General features: G+C 36.2%; 1 protein-coding gene and 1 pseudogene across 2 annotated transcripts in view; both read right to left on the bottom strand.

The window, feature by feature from the left end:
• Spef2 (sperm flagellar 2) overlaps positions 1 to 23,900 on the bottom strand; it is a 176,260-nt gene that overhangs the window by 106,874 nt on the left and 45,486 nt on the right. The window contains exon 10 of one of the 2 annotated variants that reach the window (XM_029567817.1): positions 18,408 to 18,576. In XM_029567817.1, coding sequence (XP_029423677.1) covers positions 18,408 to 18,576 — 169 coding nt within the window. Of the gene's footprint in view, positions 1 to 18,344; positions 18,577 to 23,900 lie in introns of those variants that run through there. The other variant, XM_029567816.1, reaches the window with a different exon arrangement.
• Positions 25 to 7,320, bottom strand: LOC103741355 (annotated as a pseudogene).

Genomic DNA, 23,900 nt, shown 5'->3' with positions numbered 1-23,900 from the left:
AGTGTGCTTCTGCAGCGTTTTCTTCTAGGTTTTCAAGCATTCCTGTAGTAGCAACTGGCTCAAAGTACTGCTTTGTTTCAAAGCATTCAGTCTGGACGTATCTTCCCTTGATGACAGGAACATTTTTATTTTGCTCTTGAGCTGTCAGGTCGTTCTCATTGTTAGATAATGTACACAGGAGCGTGTCATTCTCATAGGTGGGAAAATAATACTCCAGCTGATGCCAAGCCTTTCAGGAAGTAGTGAAGTGTGTTTTGTTAGTGTGTCAGTTCTCAAATCTGCTTTGGATTTAACTTCACATGGCAACCATAACACCTACACTGGTGAACTTGCCTTCGAATGAAGTTGACCAGTTTTCACTTGCTGATAGAAAATTAATCCAAGCTCTGACTTTATTTGGAGAAGATCAAATTCATGCACGGTCTTCATGTGCACATACAACTTATCAACTGTTTAGTCTTGCTTTTCACAAAATAGACAACAGAGACTGAGTGTTCACACCAGTCGTTTTCTTGATGATCTATCAACTCCTGATCACCTTCCAGTTGCATTTCTTCCCACAATTTTCCGAGGCCCAAATAATACATGATATAAAATTGGTCATGTTCTCTGTTGTTTGGGTTGATCTCACAGTGCTGTTTGTTTTTTTTTGTTTTTTTTCTCATGTGACCTATAACTGTGTTTTTGGCCCTGAAGGTCTCACAGTACAAGCACTGTATTGTCAAGCTTCTTTTGCAATGTACATAGGAATTTACTGCAGCTTGTAATGTTGTCTGGAAAACCAGTATTGAAAGTATGTTCTCTAGTCATGCAGTTCAAAATAACAGCTCTGTTCCTGAGGAAATCCTCACTGCAAAACACACAAATGCCACCAAAGCTGGTATCATTCGTTGCTGTAGTTCCAGAATTTCTTTCAGTCTAGGTTTTTGAAGTCCTCTAGGAATTCCATCTTCTGGCAAAACATCACATAACAAAAAAATAGTTGTCTTGTTCTTCCAGCTGAGCTGTGGAATTGAATCTGATAACACTGCAGAAGTCTATGATGGCCTGTTTAATGAACCTTTTCTTCCAATACAAGATGTACGATTGAAAATCTGCGACCAATCAAATCAGCTATGACAATCTTATGCTCAATAATCATGTGCTTCAGAAGTTTGTCCTGTTCAGACACAGGAAAATGCTCTTCACAGAAAATACAAGGCACAGATGGAGGGCCTTCAAAAGTGGTGCTACCAGTCAAGGATTTTCTTTTCTCTTTGTAGCTAAACTTTTGAGTCTTTAAGCTAGATCTGCTGAAGGGGCACCTCATTTGCCACACCCTGCATCCCTATTCAGCATGGAAGAAGCTGGAATGACCAGTGCCCCAATTCCCTATTGGCAATTAGGGCTACCTCCTCAGAATGACGAGTAATGAGAACAGCAGGTAGAGTTTGACTAGACAGTTTTAAAGACCCCAAAAGAAAAATGAAAGTTGGAAATTTCCTTGGATCTGCCAGTAAACTTATCCCTGAGAATAGATATGCCAGAAAGATCAGAAAAGGGAGGAATCCGTGCTGTTTTTATGCAAATAAATTCTGGCATATTTAGAGGAAATGCAAGGCGGCTATCAATCTGGCGTAGTAAAAAACGCAAGGCAGCTACTACAGAGAATAAAGGCTTGAAACAAACGAATCTTTCTAAATGAGTACCTGGATACTTGGAGCCCTGGCTAGCCCCACGAAGAGGACCAACAGTCATGGTTCTATAAACTCTCATGTTAAGATCTTGGATAATAAACTTACTTACTAAATATATAAAAAACCAGGTAGAGACCATCAGACTTTAGGAAATTAGCCAAGGCTACCAAAGGCTTCCTCTAGAATAAGCATAAGGGATTATGTTGATGAAGAGGAGGGAATATAGTAGAAATTAAACACACACACACACACACACACATCACATGATTGCTAAAAGATCTGCAATGTACTGGCAATGAAACCCTTAGAATGGTTGCTAAGAACTTTGGAGCAGGAAAATCCCTGAGACAGGAAATAGAAATGGGGGAGGTGAACAGGAATCTTCCCCCACCCCTGTGGTTACCCAGGATAAAAGTCTGTTTTCCAAACCTGCCACATTCCTGTAACCTTTGTCAGGATAGAGGTGTCTATTTTCCAAAAAGTGCTGCATTCTTGTAGCCTCTGTGACCATACGTTGCCTGTAAACCACCTACTTATCATCACGTGCTGGCTATTTGCTTTTTGCTTGTATTCCTCACATATGAGTATAAAGGGCCCCAAAAACTGGAGTGAAAGGCTGACATCTTTATGGAATGATCCATGTGTCAGTCCCACTAGCATGAGAATAAACTCCTTCTCCTCACCTGAAAAAACACAAAACATGGTGCTGCCACTGTGACTTTCTGAAAGGAAAAGTGGCTCCAGAATGCAATTCTTACTGCTTTCATGACCTTTGTCCTGGACTGTGCTTCAGACCCAAGCTCTGAGATTGTGGGTGCTGACACCAGCCTCCTGGGCCTAATGATCTAGGTTTTTTTTAAAAAATGTTTTATTTATTAGTTTTATTTTATGGATGAATGTATTGCCTTCATGTGTGTAAGTGCATCTGTGTCATGCAATGCCCACAGAGGTCAGAAGAGGGCATTGAATCCCCTAGAAATGGAGTTATGGACAGTAGTTGGCTGCTGTGTGGGTGCTGGAAATCTAACCTGGGTCCTCTGCAAAGCAGCCAGTGCTCTTAACTGCTGAGCCATTTCTCCAGGCCCTAATTTGGGTTTTGCATTATTTTACTTAAATTCATTTTATGATCATAAACAGAAAAAGATAGTGCATGTGTACAGCTGAAGGCTATATAACCAAAAACACAGTAATAGACATTGATTTTGTCATATAAAAATTATAAGTTGTTAAAATTTTTAAATAATTTAGTTGGGTTTTTTTTTTTTTTTTTTTTTAGTCTTTTTGAGACAGGGTCTCCCTGTAGCCCCAGCTGTCCTGGAACTCACTATGTAGACCAGGCTGGCCTTGAACTCACAGAGATCTGCCTGCTTCTGCCTCCCAAGTGCTGGGATTAAAGGTGTGCACCACCATGCCTGGCAATTTAAAGTAATTTTATGATAAAGAGGAAATTGGTACTGTAAAGTCTGAAAAGAATACTAAAGAAATCATTCATTAAAAATAGAATAAGATCAAACAGAATAAAATGCCTTGTCCTTTTGCCTAAAATATCTTTAAGCTAAAACAAAAGGGGAATAAATTATATGTTAAAATAAGGAACAAAAGCAATTTCAAAATAACTGTAACAAATTAAAATGGAAAGTAACATATTAGAAAGTAAAACCCTGAGATACACATTATTAATAAATACTTAGAACTTAAATGACATGAGTCATGGTAATAAACTTGCTAATATCTTGGCACCAAGGTGAAGGATATTATAACTATATGTTTTAATGTAATTTGAGCAAAGTAGCATTAGATTTGAAGACTGACAAATTAAGTTAATATGATGTGCAATTCTATGTTATTGAATAATAATTATGATAAAGTTGTTAGAGAACTATGACTAGGAAGGCAGTAGTAGTTTAGTAGAAAACATTTCTTAATTGGACAGGAATTTATTATTTAAGCTATTCCAGAAAATGGAGGAATACAGACTACTCCTCAGCACATTTGATAAGGCTATTATTAACATTACATACAAAAAACCCTACATGAAAGACAATTTAGAAAAACATTTAAAAAGAAAAGTGAAAAAACCTGCAGCCAATATCACTTGGAAATATTTTTATGTATATTTTTACTGCATTTTGTGCATTTCATACAAAAGATCTGAATCATCTTTGTACCCCCTCCCCCATCTATATTTCCTCTACAGACCCTCAGATTTCATGTACTCTGTCTTGTATATTAAGGCCTATTGAGTCAAGTTAGTGTACCCAGACAACCCTCAGCACATGTTCATCCACTGGGGTCTGGTCAACCTATCTAGAGTCGCTCCCTTAAAGAAGATCAACTCTCCCTCACCTGGGAAGCAATGACGTGTCAATAGTTCTTTGGCTAAGGCTGAGGCCTGCTGCCCACTTCCTCAGTTCTACTGCTGTTTTTTTTTTTTTTTCTGATTGAGTTGTGCGCATGCTGTCACAATTGTAGGTTCATATAAGCAAGGTCTTACAAGGATGAAAGACCCTATTTCCATATGATCATGCACTTCCTCCTCTGGCTCTTATCCCCCACCTCTTCTGCAGTGGTCCCTGAACCTTGGGTGGGTGAAGTTTAATATAGGAGTCCTGTCCAGGGACCCACACTCTGCAGACTCTTATTCTCTATGCTTTGGCTATTTGTGTTTTGTGTTCATCACCTTCTATAGCATGAGGGAGCTCCATTGATGAGAGTTGAGAGATGCATTAGCTGTCTCTCTAGCCCTAGTTCCACTATGTTCTGAGAGCCTTAGGTGTAGAGGTTCCATTGTAGATGTGTCACTTAAGGTTAGGCATTTCACAGACACTTTTTCTCTGTGTGTGTCCAGTGTGAAAAACATGCATCCAATACTAAAATAAACATGTAATTTATGAAATGCTTTAAGATATTTTGGTATTAACATATATAATGTATTGTTCAAGCTAATCTTTTAAAATTCAGATGTCTTCTTTAAACTTTATTTTTAATTATATTTTTGCGATTTTCCTACAATATAGTTTGATGGTATTTAGATCCTCTTTACTATCCACACCTTTCCACATTGCCTCCTACCCAGTCTTATATGTATGATATGGATTATAGAGTCCAATTTGTGTCCCTAAATGTCCTTCAGTGTGGGTCCATCCACTGGGCCCACCAAGAGTCCCATCCCTGTAAGACACTGCCTTTCCCTCTCCCAGAAGCCATCAATTGTGTTTTTATGTTAGTAGTTAAATTGAATCACTAACTTGGGTACTGTTTTTAACTTCGGCACTATGATTTATATATGGTTTATACATGCTACTTCACTAAGTAATGAATGAGTAAAATTTTTGGTTTATAAATGATTCTTCATCCAATATTAACAATACTTAACTAATATTATACAATTGTACAAATGGAGAGATTCTGTCTACAAGCAGAGCTATTATTCTAAGTATCCATTTAAAAATGATTTTTATTTTTTAATGTGTGATGGGGTGGGTAGGTATATGTGGTGTGTCATATGTATGTGGTGCTCACGAAGGCCAAAAGAGGTTTCAGATTCCCTGGAAATAGAGGTACAGGGGGTTGTGAACACCTGAACTAGGTGCTGGTAACTGAACTTGGGTTTTCTGGAAGAGCAGCAAGGACTTTTAATTGCTGAATCATCTCTCTAGTCCCTTCGTAAGAAACCCCAAGCAAGAAAATTTCGTATTTTTTATTTATCGCTTTCTCCTACTTAGGCTATTTTGACAATGTTTCTATAATTATAGTACTGGTGTGAATAAATAAATGCATTCCTATGTTCTTGACTTATCTTTTATTACTATTTTTCCATAGACCATATCTAACAAGAAAATGCTTTCCAGAATATAAGTTGTCAAATTTGTTAGCAATATGGGTCATGTTCCTGGTTTGGTTCCAGAATTTCTCAAATGACAACACTAGAGATAAGGAGATTCTCTTTGAAGCAAAGAAAAACTTCAAAACTATTCTTAAGTTCTTTTTTTTAAGTAAAAGAAATTAGTTTATAAATACGATTATAATAAAATAATTACATTTATCTGTCACTCTATACAAACAACATCTTACTGGGACTTTTTTTTTAAGGTTGAGTGGCTAATTTTATTTGAAATTTTAAAAAGTATGTTTACTGATTTACTTTTAGGAATTATTTTCTTTTAGGGCAGGGGACGTAGCTCAGCGCTAAAGCACTTGTCGAGCATATTTGAGACCCTAAATTCAATTCCCAGCACTGTAGAAAAAGAAGCAAAATGAATTAGTTTGTTTTAATTTATTGAATGGTTTTGCTTTTTTCTGTGCCTTATAGTTGTTTGCATTATTCAATTTAAATCCTGAATGAATACGCACATTTTTGCATCATAACTGATTGTTTCTGCTTTCATTCACTAGAATTGGTTATACTACTAAATAGATAAATGATAATAATTTTATATAAAGTGGCCAGTCAAGAAGTAACAAAATAAGAAATGGCTTTGCAGTCATTGAAGCTTTTTAAAGGAAGCAGTATTGGGTTCCCCTAATGAGTCTAGTCTTTGCTTGCTCTGTATTTTTGTCAGTTCTTTGCCTTGAAGCACCATTTAATCTCCACAAGATTGTTGTAAAGGTCAAATAAATAATGCTTATAATGAAGGCAATGTAGCTGCTGACTATAAACACTTAAGGAGTTGCTAAGTACTGCTGGAGGCATTTAACAGTGCCACACAGGAAGGCAACAGCATCCACATGGAAGAAAACACCTTCAGCACCTGTCAGAAAAGCACACTTCCTCACAAAGGAGCCAAGATGAAGCCTCCTACATCACAGAGTTAGATACAGATTGTGGCCAAACACAATGAAACAGAACACTGACTGTGAAGAGAACAGAATGTTTTGGTTAGGAAAAGAACTGAAGTCTGACCCGTGGAGATAAACAGATACAGAATTTGGAGGAACACACTGAACAGGATCACCTTAGGAATACAGCTGATGATTCTTCTTGGCAAAGACCAAGGGAAAAGGAACAAGGGCCTAATGGAAGGAGATCAGAAAAACTGGAAGAGGGAAAGTCTGACTAAAGATGAAACTTCAGCTATAATGACCTAACGAGTGAATGAAGAATCAAATTTTTAAGAGATATTTACGTTTGTTATTTATGTAGATATGACCAAAATAATTGTATCATAAGCATATAATTCACACATACAGGTATTCTTACAAATATATTTTAGACAACTGGTTTTAAGATTGTAATGCTTGGAGTAGGCAAAACTAGGTAAGTATCACATGATACAATCTATTGCTTTAGGATGATGTACATGTGCTCCCTGCCATTACATCTAGATGATGTAAACTTTCAAACACATATATGAATTGTTTAAGATGCCTTTATTTTAATATCAACAGTTTTGTGGTGCCTACATAAATACCATAAATATGTATTTTTGAGATGTAGGTAAAAGACTCAAGAGCCACACATCTCTGTTAAATCTTGACTCCTCAAAAGGAGAGATCATAAGATTTTAACAGAGTAAATAGTCTACTCTGGACAGTTATGACCTGCTCACTAATGTTATTTTTATCAACTGACCTACACTAACCTTTTCAGAACCTTATTTGGAGTCTCTAGGCCCATAGCATACACACACACTGTTCTGCCCATCTTGGATATAGCACATGGAGATAGCACTCAGCTGCCCAGCCTGGATCCAAAGTCATCATGAGCTACCTTGTATTTATTTTGTTGTAGAAACTTAATGATTTACACAAACTTTTCATTCTGATCAGTTTTAATCAGTCATGTCTTTTAGAGTTCATGGGCTGTTTCTGTATCCTTGGGATTTTGTTATGAGTCATCATGAGCATTACAAATAGCATCTGCTTGGAAACAAATGTGCCCAAATAAGGGCTAAGGTGCACACTTCATTGGCAAGACAAAGATTTCTATGGCATTTGGAGTCCCTTTTTGACTGTAACATGGCCTCGATTGGTCAGGTGATTGGATGCTGTTATTGTTGGCTATCTCAACTGATTATTCACTTTCTTCAACTTCTTTCATAATAATTTTCCCTGTGACAAAGGTAATCTTGAGCATAGATATACATATATATAAGTATATGTATATATACTTATATATATGCTCACAGATACACATATATATAAGCATATGCATATATACATATATATGCTCATAATTACCTTTTTCACAGGGACAATTATTATGAAAGAAGTTGAAGAAGGTGAATATGTATACATGTATATATATATGTGCTCATAGAAATAGATGTATGATCTAATATATATACCTATATATGTCATTATTATTTCTTAGCATGCCTAAATATCCAAATTAGGATATTTGGATATTTATCCATCCCCTTAAAGAAAGAAATTTGGCTTCCATAAATAAAGTGCCTTGAAAGATGTTCATTATGAGTCTCTAAAATTTTCTTTTTTGGCTTTTTTGAGACAGGGTATTCCTGTAGCCCCAGCTGGCCTAGAACTTTCTGTGTAAACCAAGCTAGTTCAGTTTCACAGAGTTCTGCCTTCCTCTGCCTCCTGAGTTCTAGGATTAAAGGTATGAGCCACCATGCCTGGTAGAGTCCCTAAAATCTTGATTGATACTGGTTCAACAGTCCACAAACCAAAAACATTGAATTATATCAATATACTTAGTAGTGACATTGCAATGGGTTTCTGTAGAATGGTAGTACTAGTGTAAAGGCCCACAGGAGCCAGGGTTGTCTTCACAATATGACTAGAATTTATCAACTTCTGCACAGCCTATATGCCCCTGGCTGTCCCATTTTGGTATGCTCTTGTCAGCTTATAATTCAATTACAGATGAAAAGAAGAAAAACACGGCATTTACTTTTTCCTCTAAGAAGAAGATCCTCCAGTGAATGCCACTTATCTTTTTCATATATATATATATATATATATATGTTACCTTGGCTCTTTGTGGAATGCAATATTTTAAAACTATATTTGGTACTACTCTACAATAGACATATTATCTTGCTACAGTGGATAAAGACTTAGGACAAAATCTTCCAAAAGACTTAGAGAAACCACATAGGTGGGCTGGAGAGATGGCTAAATGGTTAAGAGCACTGGTTGTTCTTGTAGAGGACTCAAGTTTTGTTCCCAGCACCCACATGGTGGTTAACAATCCTTCATAATTCCAGGGGATCCAAAGCCCTCTTCTGATCTCCATGGGCACTGCACTAAATGGGTACACTTACATACATGTAGACAATACATTCATAAACATAAGATAAAAAATAACTAAAGTATTAAAAAAAATAAAAGAAACCACATAGGTACTGATTTCATAAAACCAGTCTGTCCCTTTTTTATAAAGTGAACACATGGAAACTGCACCATAGAAAGACAGTCAAGTTGACTTCATAAATTCAAGTTACCCTGGCTGGCTTTCTCTTGGCAAGCCAATCTGAAGGAAGTGAGGAATAGATAAATCCAAGATCCCAGAAATACAGTCAAGACTTATACTAGCAACCTCAAGCATGACTTGACCTATGACTAATCTTCAAAATTCAGGGGACCTTGTATTTATGTTGGGCATGATGAAAATTTCAGGTTCATTTTTTCATGTTCCATCATGGACATCAGAGCAGTAAGTACATGAAATTTGTGAAGATAGGAATAACGGGTGATACCCTGGGTCCTTGGATTTAAAATTCAAGTCTGGAAAGGCTAGTGTAGGGTAATTAAAACACTTCTAGTGAATAGTTGCGAATTTAGACCAAATACAGAAAGCATTTACTGTGGTGTATCTTAATGATCTCTGTGTGCATACAGACAAAAATTCAAAGAGATCTGGGAATATCAGCACATCTGTAATCCCTCAACTTGGGAAACTGAGACAAGAAGATCATTTGCAGTTCATGGTCAGCCTTAGATACATAATCATACTCTCCCAAAAACCTACCAATCAATCAACCAACAAATAAAAACACACAAAAAGAGAGAAAAGAATGCACAGGGTGCTCTGGACCACCCCAAAACATAGTGATGGATTTTGAGCCTTGCACTTAGACCTTCTTTGCCAAACTTGTCCAACTTTATTTCTCTGAACACCTACAAAACTCTTTGAGTCACTTATCTTCTTTTGTAGCAAATCACTGCTGTTATACATCTTCTAAGACAGTATTTTTTTTATCAGAACCCTTCATAAAACAGGCATTCTACATTGGCTTAATATATGTGCATTGGTATAAAGCTAAGATATAAAATAGTCAATGCACTGCTTATTCTTACTTCCTGTAATGTGCTTTATTTCTGATTGTATTGCATTTTATTAGATTTATCTTATTTTGGTCTGTTTCTAAATTTCTTGACAATAAATAATGGTTGTGACCCATAAATTAATAATTTGATTTTGACTCACAATTTAAAAACATACATAGCGAAATAAAATCAAATGTAATAAAATTCAAGCATGTTGGAAAATAGATCAATAAGGTGCAGATAATCACTGCCTAATTATTGATTGAGTCAGTCAATCTGTAATATAGTTTAAATATATGTGAACTGGGCAAATGAGTAACTACACAGACATTATAATTTTAGTAATGATTATTTAATGATTAAATCTTATGTAATTATTTGAATCAGGCAAGACAAATAGAATACAACACCTAAATTTGAAGCAAGACTAAAAAGTATCATTCTTAGAAACAGAAGCTAGCAAGGATCTCAACAATATATATAAAATTAGTATTAGGAAAAATCTCTGAATGAAACAGACTGCATGATCTTAAAAAAAAATTCTCAAACTAAAGAATTGCTTTTTATGTCAGCAAAAAGCATTTATTTTAAGATGAAATAAATGAGAATTTATAAATGTGTGACATCTTAAGAAAATGTAAAAGAAATAACAGGGAGAAAAGAGCTTAATGCCATTATCAACAATGAAAGTGCATAAAAGCATTTCAGTTTTCTGAACTCTCTCAGAAAAATGATGGAAGAGAAGTCTTAATTTTTATCACGAAATATCTTCAAAACATAAAACAAATAGAAAACATTACTTAAAGAAAAAGAAATCCAGTAAAATAGTAATTACATTCATGTTACCAAAAACCTATGATTTTAAGCAATTTTTTTTCCAGAGTGTGCTCATATTCAGAAAGAGATGTCATACATTGACAGGAGTCAATACAGTAAAACATTTTTGGCCATAAATTAAAGTAAGTACAACAAAAATACTAGAACAGAAGGTACAAAAGACAGAAGTCAGATAATCAGCCGCTGGAGAGATGACAGTGAGAGGGTAAGAGCAGCCTGTGTGAATGTTAGGTAAGACCTCTGTGGAAGAATTTGTGACCAGGCTGACTTCATATTCCTAAACTGGAATTTGCCTTGGATCTCCTAGACTAGTTTTTAAGTGTATTAGATGCATAGCAGATATGCAAATCAGCTGCAGACATTACAGGTATTAGGAACAAACCTTGTTTTCAAACCTTTAAGTTCTGTTCTGGTCCATTTCTGCCTGTTCCTAACCTGCCAGCTTCATTTTCATCTTCTAATCTGGTTCTTATCCAGCCTGTTTTGACCAGTGGTGTGTGTGCTCCAGAGGACTTGTCTCCAGCCCACTTCTACTCTTCCTGGCCTCTTCAGAGAAACTATCGTGACCATCCTGGTTCCAAGTCTGAATACTCAACAAGTCCTGGAACAAGCTCTCTTGGCTGACCTTCTGGCAAAGTTTGGCATGATTTACAAAGGAAACTAAGTATTATAGAAGTATACGTCTTGCTTCTTGTTGCAATAACTTGGAAAGTCTAGAGGCAATGTTCTATTACCATGCTTGGGAATTTGGCTCTCAGATAAAAGCTGTGTTTCACAGGGTAAGTCAGGTAAGACTGTAACTTTTAGTAGCTCTTGTTATTGATGTCATCTCTACCCAGGCTTCTTCCCTAAGTACCCCAAAGTCCTGAGGGAATCTGCTTTAATTTTTATTTCGTATTTAAATTTCATGCTAATTACACAGAATTCTTAGGAAATGCAGGAAGGGGTGCTAAATATCTTGCTTGACTGTGAGTTCAGCTCTTGTGGTTTGAGAGCCCTTACGAGGCTTTTGGAACACACCGTATGAGCCTTTTTGAATGCTGGATTTCAAAGGAAAAGACTGATAATGCTGTATATTCTGCTTTGGACAAGGTGGCAGAGAGGAGAGGGTGATTATGTAGGCAGCAAGCACATTCTGAAATTTCATTAAAGATCTATTATAGAGTAAGCTCTGTACTGGAAGCTTCCAGGAGACTTCAGAGCAGTTCTAAATGATAAACTGACCCTGGGAACTGAGTCTGGCAGCTTTGATAAGTCACTTGACTTGCGGTCAGGTCTGGTTAGTTACATATTTGCCACATCTTTCAGCTGTACAATCTGGCCTTCAGAGAAGCAAAGGGGTAAAGGTGTCTACACCCCAGTGACTTTGGCAAGATGGGTATACCTCAAGCAAGAAGGCTGCATCTATTGCCAGAAAACACAATAGCCCATAGTCATGACAGAAAGAAGTTGGCTCCATTTCACCTGTCATCTGGAGCCTCATGCTTAGTTGGAAAATGTTTTGCAATAAACAAGATTATAGGTAGCTAATACTTTGCTTTTCTGTCTTTTCCATCACGAACTCTGAATGATCTAAGATGCTGTTTTCAGTTATCTGATGATTTGTGTTCCAAAGAAACTTTTATTTAATCTTCCATTACCTAATAGTACAGAAACAGCCATGTTTAATTCTAGCTTACACAAAAGAAGACCCAGGACAACTCACTCCATCTCAATATGCTCATTTCTTGAAAGAAATTTGAATCCAGCATGGCCAAATACCTGGTGTATGTATGAGGCTGGCGCCTCACTGTACAATCCAGTCACTTTATCTTACAACACTAGATGTTCGAAAACTTCAACACTTGTAGGTAGTCTTTGATTTCCTCTTCTGCAACTTCAAACAGCAAACTACTTGTATATCAATGCAACCACAATTGATAAGCTGACTGCAGGTCAGATTATACGTAGGTGAGACAAACACTCTGTGAGAGGTTCTTTCTCTTGAAAACTCACGTTTCATTGCTGCTGCAATTCAGGGACAAATGCAATGCAGACAGTGAGTGGGTAAGGGCTTGGACTGCTACAGACTCCACATGGGCTCAAAGTGACTCACTTTAGAAAGTTGTAGTCCAGTCACCCCAAAATGGTAGGTTCCTATACCCGATTCCATACTCTGCTCAAATAAACTACCCTGCCCCTTCCAGTGCCTTAATTTGGAATAAGAATTACAGCAGCCTAGTGTGTTCTGAATCACACTAGGCTTATTTGTTTAAAACTATGAAAGACTCTAATGCTACTGCGTTTCTCTAAACACCCATATGTTCTTCAGACAGTATCACACCAGATTTCAAACCATAGTGCTCCCTGTTCTGGAGCCACAAAGCAATTCTGATGGTTATGGCTATCCTGATAAAAACAAATTCTAAGAAACAGTATCTCAAACTGTGCTGTGTTCCTTGGAGAGGTGGCTGTCTACCTCAAGACCTCTTCTCTATTAATGTGAGGGTCTTGCTGCTGAAGGGAACTGTGAAGCTTTGACTTGTGAATCTCCCATCCTCTGCTGTTGCTGAGCTGGAGGTGATCAGATATGCAAGTTTAGGATTTCTATGTTGTAGCAATACATAGCCACTATAATTTCATCCTACTATCTTCAAACTACAAGGATGACACAAAATTGTCATGCAAAAAGTTCTCTTCCATATTAATGACAACTTCAACTTTCCCTATTGTCCTTACCTTACTGCAAAGGTTTATACCTATGAAGCAACTCAGAAAAGCTTAACATGTTACTGATCAATGTTCCAAAAACAATTGTTAAAGGTACATTACAGCAAAAAAAAAAAAAAGTAGCTGTCAAACCTTAGGTAATGAATAGTAACAGTCAGATGAGGTAGGTGTCTTCCAGGTAGGAGACTTTTTGGCTTTTATTCAGCATTTCTGTCCCCTCTCTGCTGCCAGATTCATACTTTGTTAGATCTATTGAAGTCTCTTGAGATTATCAAGCACATTGTGCCCTGGTTGTATTTATCTGCCAAGATATAGTTTAAATCCCAATATTTGAGAGACAGAGGCAGGTGGACTTTTGTGTGATCAAAGCCAGTATGGTCTACATACGGAGATCCAGGCCAGCTGGGGCTACAGAGAAACCCTGTATAAAAATAAACAAACAAATAAATGAATGAACAAACAGATACAGTTTAAGGTCTATACCCATATGTCCTTCTCCAGAATACTAGGTGAAAAATATCTAGGAAATTGATTGAAGAGGAAGCTTGGTGCATAGAATCTGGTTCTTATAATTGCCATAAGAGGTAGAGGACAAGCCAGAAAATCAATTGTAGAAACTCAGGAAAGCTTTGACCTTTGTTTTGCCTGAATCCAGGTAGGTGGGAGCTGAAACAGTGAATAAAGATGAGTGGTGGACACTTACTCTAATATCATACCACCACCCAGGATGCCCTTCTTCAGCTTTGTTCTTCTGACCTCCTACTCCCTTCTATTTTATCTGGTTGGCAATTCTTTGGCTTTGTAAACCTGACTTGCTACCCTGATTTGATATTTTAATTCAATTATTTTTACAACAGTTGTCTAATGGATTATTTCTAATTCTAGTATTTGATGCCAAATATGCTTCACATGGTCTTACGTTTCTTTCCATTTTCCCTATCTCACAACACAGTTGCCAGGTATCTACTGAGCCTGTTCTAGTTCCCTAAAATCCTTATCCCACTTCAGTTAGAAAAACAGCCCTTTATCTTGGCAAATATGTGACTAAGAAGTCTACAGTTTTCCTTTAAAAACCAATACAATGATACTTTGCCCTGTAAGTTAGAATCACTATGCTGGAACCACAGCTAAGTATTCTGTGCCATACTCATTGGCAAAACACAATGCAATTTAGTCCCCAAACTCCAGTAGATAGACTTAATATTACGGAGGTAATGTAGAAAGTAGAGATAAAACTTCAATCCAAGAGAGGAGTGACATTGAAGCCATTTGCAAACATGATTCTACAACAGCAGTTGCCCCCAGTAGGCATGCACAAGACTGGGTCTTTAAGTTGTTAGTCATGGATCAGGAAGGCGCTCACAGGATTGTACCACTTCCCTGATGAATTAGAGGCTACTGGTGGATTCTAGGTGAGGGACAGTCATAGTGTTCAGTTGTGTACCCATTAGTGAGTGCGCCAGTCTGCAATCAGCAGTTCCAAACCTATGGTCTCAGAGACAAGACAACCCCCATTAAATTCAAGGGCTCACAAGACAAAGCACATAGACAATGTAAAACTTGCAGGGAAGGAAGAAGGGTAATTGACAGGGGTGAGAGGGAGATAGAAGGGAGTGTAGAAGGGAGTAGAGTTTATTACATGAAAATTTCAAAGAATAACATACAATAAAATTATAATAAAAATTGGACTGTGGGGATTTTTTTTTCAGCATAAAACTTTTCCTAGCATTCTTGTTTTGAGGCTGATGATCCTGATTTTTGTTCATTATCTAAGGAAATGTTTACATTTTATCAGATGCTGATGTCTTTACCTAAAGGAATGAGATAATGTGGGGCATATCTACAGAACAATGACCTCAGAGTACATCCCAACTCTTATTGTGTAAGTAATTGCTTACTCTGCCTACTTAAAACTGATCTGCATTCCTTCCTATCTGAAAATGTAGAAACATCATATCTTTCAGAGCTCTTTTGGATACTGCAGCAAAATTCTCTACATCTATATTTAGATTAATAAAGTGAAATCATCTCCATAGTCTTCTTTCTTAAGTGATTAAAAAACTATAAAACAATGCCATTTGAAATTAGAAGTTGTATAATTGGTTGATTAGGAGAATGCCACTTTGAGACATTTTGTAATTGTCTTGAATAAATAGGTATGTTATGTGCTAAGAATTTGTGTCCATGTTTAAAAGTTATATGGTGAAGCCCTAACTCACAATGCGATGGTCTTTGTAGGCATAGAGAAGGTCATAAAGGTGGACTCTCTGGTGGGATTGGTATCTTTATAAGAAGAGAGACCAGATTTCTCTTCCTTTCCACCTTACAAGTGCATCACGAAATATGGTCATCTACAATCCAGGAAAGAAGACTTCATTACAGATCCAAATTAGCTAATACCTTGAACTCAGACTACTACACCCCAAAACTGTAAAAAATTAACATCTGTCAGTTAAGCCAATGCATAGATTTTTATTAATAAAGCAGACTGATGCCTAAGGTATATCTTTTAAATGAATAAAAATAACACAGCCACATGACCTTAACATTCATTGACTGAAACCTTCCACAGTGCTTGAGTTATCTAGCTATGCCATGTGAATGGAACAGGCTTCAAGTTGATATATTGCCTACAAGGAAATGGATTAAATAATAAATTGTACAGGTTGGAGTCAGTTACTGAGCAGTCTGAGAACAAGGTAAAAGCTACTCCAGAGAAGGAATTTAAATCTATTGAATCTATTCAATCTATCCACAATTGAATCTATTGAGCAACCTAATCAACATTAAAGACTGGAGAGTAACTGCTAAATTTTGCATTTACTTCTAGTAGTGAAAATCTTGAACAAATTTAACAATAACAAATATGGACAGATATTAACTAATCCAGGATACACTATCCTGCATTTGTTATAGATTAAAACAGACAATGTAGTTCATAAAATGAAATATTTATTTTTACATATATCTAGGAATATTTATAGTAACCTCTTGAAAAAGAACAAAGTTCTAAAATAGAAAATGATAATTGAAAATTTATATGCCTGAAAATATTTTACCATGTAGTTAAAAAGAACAAACCCTATAAACATTGAAATCATAGGTCATTTTCATTTCATAAAAAAATTAAGACGAAAATCTCTACACAAAATAAACTGCACTGGCAGACAGTCACAAACTCCTAACAAAAGTTGACAATTTCCTGTAGAAGAAACACACCATCTGCTTCAGGATGTGGGTAAGACAAGCCTGTTCCTGTGGTAACCATTTCCCCAACAAGAAAAGTAGTTAGAAACACAAATCTTTGCTAAGCTGTAGCCTATCTGGTCTCCTGATTTATGAGAACAAGAACAGAGTAGATTGTACTGTTTAAGAAATAACTGAGGAACAAACACTAATTGTGAATCAGCAAAAGCTGTCAAATAAATCTGCTTTAATTTAACATCAATGACTTCTTAATTTATAATGTCAAGAAATATCTGAATATAGTTTGAAATTGTTAGCCTTTTTTTTTACAGGATATTACACTTTAGGTTGACATAATAGAGATATAGGAACTGGTCTAAATAACAGAATCAAAATTTATATGTAGTTATTAAGCTTTCAGTCAATCTTAAGGAAATAGTAATTCTCTGAGGTAAAAGTATACATTAAAGTTAAACTATACTGTATACTTAGTTACACATAATCTTATATTCCTTCCTTAACTTTCTGCCACCAGCTTACTATTTATTCATTACTATTTATACATTAGTTCTGTTTTCCATTTCCATGTTCATTGTTATAACGCCTCTTATTCATTCACCATTGTATTAACCGTTTAGTATTTACTGATTCTCAGCAAATGACTGAGTAAAATCAACTTTCACTCATTTCTGTTTTCTTACTGCATTTTCTAACCTAGAAATTATTTAGTAAGATTTCTAATAATGAACATTCTTCCTCTTCATTCCATGGCTGTTAATTTACCCAGAACCTGCTTTGAAGATCTAAGAGTGAGATGGTGGATATGGAGAATTGAGTGGTGAAAGAACTGAATATGTATTATATCCATACACAGTGAATTAGACTATTCAGTATTCATCATCTTAAATGGGTTTCATAATAGCAAAATGAGGTATTATTATTTCATAAATCAGGAAACCAAGTCTCTTTAGTACTTAAGGGGTTAGGCCCCTAAGGCCTACAATTAGTCATGCGCAATACCAATGATGGACCGCTATTTAATCTCAGAGCTTTCTGGACAGCTCTTCTAAAAAGCACATTTGACACTTAATTTCCTAAACATCCATCATTTTTGTGCTGAAAAATTTTGAACTCCTCTCTTTGAATTCTTTATAAAACTATAACACATTGTTATAAGCCATGATTACTATTCAATCGTATATGTATATCAAATTATCATACTGTACTTCATAAATATGTATGATTTAAACATAAAATAACTTTGAACTGGGAAAATATATGAAAACAACAGTCAGTACCCAATAAATTTTCATTCCTTGAATAAAATATTATGTGAATTTATGCTATTCTTTAAAAAGATAACTTCCTATTTTTTTCATTTTGCCTGCAAAACAGTATACTATTGAGATAAGTTATTTTGAAAAATCATAGCAGTGTTTTTTTTAAGCTAAAGTAGACAGCTCATAAAAGAAAAATTCTAGTGAGTCATCTTTAAAATTCTGACATCTATTTGTTCAATGTACAATGCTTAATTATTTTTAGACTGTTCTAATATTACTTGGAACAATAGATAATAAATGGTGAATACTTTAGACAGCTAAAAATTAGTTACATATATACATGTAATATATTACATATATATATGAGAAAATGAAAGTGTAACCTGTTTTCATTAATAAGAATTAAATAAAATAATACCACAAATTATCATTACGGAAAGGAATTTATTCTGTTTGTTGTCTCAGATTATTCCATGTTAGTAGGTACCTTATATTCTTCATAATCTTTGCTATCGAGCAACTCCTTTTTCTCCAGTTCTACACGTTGTTCTGCAGAGGACTCAGTAACCCCATGCTTGAGAGAAGCCTGCTCATATATAGGGCTTCCATTAAAAAATAGTTCTTTCCAATCATTCATCAACTTATGTGGAATAAGACTATTGCAAAAATGAAAAGGAAAAAAAAAGAAGAGATTAATGAATGGTTTAGTCACATACAAATTTTAAACTATGGTCTTTTGTTATATTTGTACAAATGAATCCTCTTCCTTTGACTTAAATAAAACTGATAACCTTTTAAAGATTACCACATGTGCAATTAGAATACAATCAACACATCAGATTTTTCTTTTACAAATGATATGCGAATAACTAAGCCAACTCTCATCATAAGGAAGCTTAAAACATTTGGAACACATATACTTTATTTTTGCTTGTAGGAGTACACTGCAGAGCATTTAGATTGTATCCTAATGTTGCAGTCACTTGACATCAAACCTTGGAATCAAAGAACCTAAGTTTTCTGATCATGTTCATTGCTTTACATATACTACTCTGTTATAGCACATTCAATAAGAGTTGGAGGATTGGATTCAAAAGATTAAAAGACCTAGTGCCATGAAGTAACATTTAAATTCCAGACATTTTACCAGGTATTTCAAATATAAGAACTAGTGAACACCTAGCCTCAAATAGCTGACCAGGAAGGACAACCGTGTTACATAAATAAATAAGAATCCTACTGAGAATTATACAGTAGGAAAATAAAGCAGTATGACTTGATCCAATTTCTTGGTTCAGGAAAACTTTCTTTGGAGAATTGATTGCTAAGCTGTGGCCTAAACAATGTTTAAGAGGCAATCAGGATAGAGTGACCAGAAAATAGTTCCAGGAGGAACAAAATAAGTGAAAAAGGTTGGAATGACTCAGATGTCTCTAAAAAATGGTTGGTCTAGAATTTGAAATAACAATGTGAAAAGTGCATTGAAGAAAGGCTAAGTGAATAACCTTGACAAAAGGATAGGTATTCCATAGAATGGACAATGGATGCATGCATTGGACCTTCCACAGAATGAACACATGCATAGGGCCTTCCATAGAATGGATGCATGCAAAGGATATGCCTAGAAAAGACAAATTCACAGGCATAAAGTAGAATAGAGCCCATCAGGAGCTGGAGGCTGGGGACGTATGAAGCTGTTCAGTGGGTACACAGCTAATAACCTTTCCTGATTAAAGCACTGTGTGGTCAGAAGTCTCACAAAATCAGCTCTCCTCCTGCTTTTGGTACCAGTTCTTACTCCATAACTTATCAGAACATTAAAGTTAGAAGTTAACTCTGTTCCTTCTTATAATATTTTAATATTGCTTTTAGAGATAATTTCTGTATGATATTTGTAGAGTTCTCTTTGTAATTGCAATCCATTAAATTAGTCCACATATTTTGCTCATAAAAAGGAATTTTAAAAAAGCACAGCTATCTGATCTATACTGCAAAATTCTCACATGAAAGAATGTAAAGACAGACACAGATGAAATGGCATAAAAGGAATGCTTTTTAAATAAATAGCTTCTCTCATCTTCAAGAATATCGATCACCATGTTCCTCAAGGTGAAACTCACCTGATTCACTGAGGTTCCAGAGTAAGAAAGTCACTTGTGGCTTATGGCCTGAATGTCCTCCTTTCTATTCAATTCTTAGGATTCATGGGGGCTAGAGAGACGGCTAGTGGCTAAGATCACACCTAATTCAGTTCTGACACTCACATCAGGCAGCACACAAACATCTGTAGCTCCAGGGTATAAGCATCTTGTAGCCTCTGTGGATTCTCTCTCTCTCTCTCTCTCTCTCTCTCTCTCTCTCTTCCCCCCCCCCCCCCCCACACTTCTAGCTATTTTATCTTCTCAAATGGTCCAAATGGTCTCAGTGTGCTGAGACTTGTCCAATGGGCCATTCTCAAATGGTCCAAATTATATCAGCTCACTTTATATTAGTAATATAACAGTTGCTATTATAGTCCGGGTGATGCAGTACTGATACAACTCAGGCACAGAAAACTTCCATCTCCTCAGAATTCCTCATGCTTTCTTTTGATAACCTTACTTACTTCTCTATTAGACATAATTGCTTCCTTAGCTACCTTCAAGAATACTATATGTATGGGCTGGGGAGATGGCTCAGATAGTAAAGTACTTGCTTTATAAGCCAGAGGACCCTGAGTTCAATGCCCAGAACACACATAAAAGTGTGGTGTGGTGAAACATGCTTGCAATCACAGCAATGGGGAGGCAGAGATAGGCAGATCCCTGGGGCTCACTGGCTAGCCAGTCTAACATACTTGGCCAGCTCCAAATTCAGTGACAGATCCTGTCTCAACATAAAGAGGTGGGCAGAAGCAGCAAGATGTCTCAGTGGGTAAAGTCTTCTCTCCTCAAGCCTGATCACATTGGTTCACTCCTTGGGACCACATGATAGAAGGAGAAAATTGATTAAAGTTGTCCTCTGGCCTCACACACCACATAACACACACACACACACACCCATGCAACTCAAACCTCCTGTCTTGGCCTCTTGAGTGCTGGGACTACAAGCATGTACCACCATGCCCAGCTATATTACATTGGATTTTCATCTACCATAATTATCCAGAGATTCATCCAGGGTATACCATGTACCAATAGTTGATTCCTTTTCATTATTCAGTAATAGTTCTTGTTATGGGTGCAACACAGCTAACCATCATCTGCTGAAGGACACCATTTTTTGATATTTTATTTATTATTTTTATGTGTATGTGTATATTGCCTGCATGTGTGTAAGTGCACCCATGTTGTGCAATGCCCATGGAGGACAGAAGAGGGTGTCAGATACCCTAGAACTGGAGTTATGAACAGTTGTTAGCTGCCATGTGGGTTCTGGGATTTGAACCCAGGTCTTCTTCAAGAACAATCAGTGTTCTTAACCTCTCAGCCATCTCTCAGTCCAGAAGGATATCACTTTTAAGCTATCATATGTGTATAGGTTTTTATGTGAATATACTCTTAAATTTCTCCACATGTGTATTATGAAAGCTGTATACTCAGCTTTTTGGGAAACTACCAAACTATTTTCCAAGAGTCTTATACCATTTTGTACCCCTATCAATAATAGATGATTGCTCTCTATCTCCTCATCAGCATTTGTTGTCTTTTTCCCTTATTTTAAATACTCTGAAGTGTGATATTTCCTTTATATTTTATTTTTAATTTTATGTGTATGTGTATATTGCCTGCATGTGTGTAAGTGTTGTGCAATGCCTGCAGAGATCAGTATCTGTGATCCCCTGGAACTGGAATTACAGATGGTTGTTGGCCGCCATGTCTGTGCTGGGAATCAAACCTGGGTCCTCTGCAAGAGCAGACAGTGCTCTTAACCACTGTCATCTCTGTAGCCCCCATGAAGTGTGATGATATTTCACTGTGGTTTAAATTTAAATTTCTGTAATGTCTAATGAGGCTGATTTTTTTATATGTGATATTCAGTAATACACCTTTTCTTTCTTTGATGTAATTTCTCATATGGATGATTTGTTTCTGTTTGTTTTCTGAAAAGATTTTTGTGCATTTCCTTCTACTTTTAAACTGTATATGATTTGATAACTTCATGCATGAACAATGTGTTTAGATCGTATCTGTCCTCACGCCGCCTCCAATTCCTTCTCCATGCCTCCGTATCATCTTCCTAACTTCATTTTCTTCTCCTGCCACTCCTCTTATTCTTCCTCCGCTTCTTTTTACCCTTCTTTTCTTGTTCTTTCTCTCCCCCTCCTCCCCCTCCCCCTCCTCCTCTTCTTGCTCCTTCTTTCTTCCTTCTTTTTTTCCTTCATCCACTTCTTCACAACCCACTGAGTAAAATTAGCACTGCCCATTCCACTGAAAACAGGACCATCTACTGAGCATAGGTGCCCTACCATGGACCACATCAGGAAAGAAAATTGACTGAAGCCTCGCCCTTAACTGAGTTTGGGACTGGTGATGGTTACGGAGAAAGGAAGAGTCAGTTTTTCTCTGGAAAATTCGGAGAATACATGTTAGAGAGTATCCTACTGTCTGATGTGTAGTTGTATAGTTGTAAATATACTCTCTAATTCTTCATGTCTTTTAATCTTTCCCAGAGCAGTTGTTTAAGTTTATAAAAGTCCAGTTTGCTGTATTTTCCTATCATGAATCAGAATTTTGGTGTCAAGTCTAAGAACTATTTGCATAGTCATAACAGCACAAAACCTTTATCCCACATTTAAAAGTTTTATAGCAGTTTGTTTAAACTTAAAATGTTTTCATTTAATTTTTATATAATATGTGAGAAGCAGATCAGGGTTTAATTAAAACTTATATTGGTGCTGGCAAATATCCATTTGTTCCAGTATTATCTGGTAACAATGTTTTTCTTTTATCAAATTACTTTTGACTCTTAGTCAAATTCAGCTGAGCAATTTTGAGTGGCTCTGCATTTGGATTCCCTACTCTCATCAGCTGATCTATATGTCTGCCAATGCCACATAGTCTTCATTATCTCACAAGTCATGACAGCAAGTCATGGGTTATCCCTCCCAATAGATTCTTTTCTAATGTGCTTTAGCTGTGCTAGTAACTTTGCTTTTCATATAACTGTAATATTAGTGTCATCTATATTTACAAAAAAGTAATCCATGCTTAATAAAATGGATTGGAGATGTGATTATTTTTGTGTTCTGGACTACATGTACATAATTGGTATAGACATATTTAAATAGCTGGGGAAATTCTCCAATGATCCCATTAGGAATTAAAATTTCTTTTTGGAAAGTTTTAAAGATTTAATTTCCTTAATAGTTATACATCTGCTCATTTTAAAACAGTTATTGAACCTGCCTAAATTTCATATAGGTGCTTAATGGTGGTTTGTGTCTGCTGAGGAATCAGAGCACCTCTCCTGTTTGCGCATGTGTTTGCGCAGTCACTCATACTAGTCTTTCTTATCCATTTGGTGCCTAAAGGCTCTAAAGCAATGTGTTTTACTTATTCCTGATGTTCATAAGTTGTATCATCTCATTTTGCTTCTGTGGCAGTAGAGATTTGTCAATTTTGTTAATCTTTTAAAAGAAACAGCTTTCTTTTTCCCCATTAAGTTCTCTATGGATTTTACCTGGTTATTTTCAATTTCATTTCTTTTGCTCCTTATTTTCTTCCTCCCTTCTCATTTTGGATTACTTGTCTCTTATTCTAGATTCCTGAAGTTGCAGCTTGATGTGAAACTCATCCTCCTTTCTAGGGCAAACAAATTATGCTATAAATTTCTGCCAGCACTGTGTTTGCTATAACCCACAAGCACTTTTCTCTTTTCCTCAAGTATTTCTCTTTTCTTAAATTTTGTCTAAGAATTTCTCTCTGATCCAAAGATTATTTATTTATAAGTATGTTTTTGAGCTTCTTAGTGTCTGGCGTTTCTCCTGTATTTATTTATT

Source organism: Nannospalax galili, unplaced genomic scaffold, assembly GCF_000622305.1.
Source record: "Nannospalax galili isolate Female #2095 unplaced genomic scaffold, S.galili_v1.0 scaffold139, whole genome shotgun sequence".
Lineage (NCBI taxonomy): Eukaryota > Metazoa > Chordata > Mammalia > Rodentia > Spalacidae > Nannospalax > Nannospalax galili.
The sequence above is the reverse complement of the archived record's forward strand: the minus strand, read 5'-3'. Positions and strand labels throughout refer to the sequence as shown.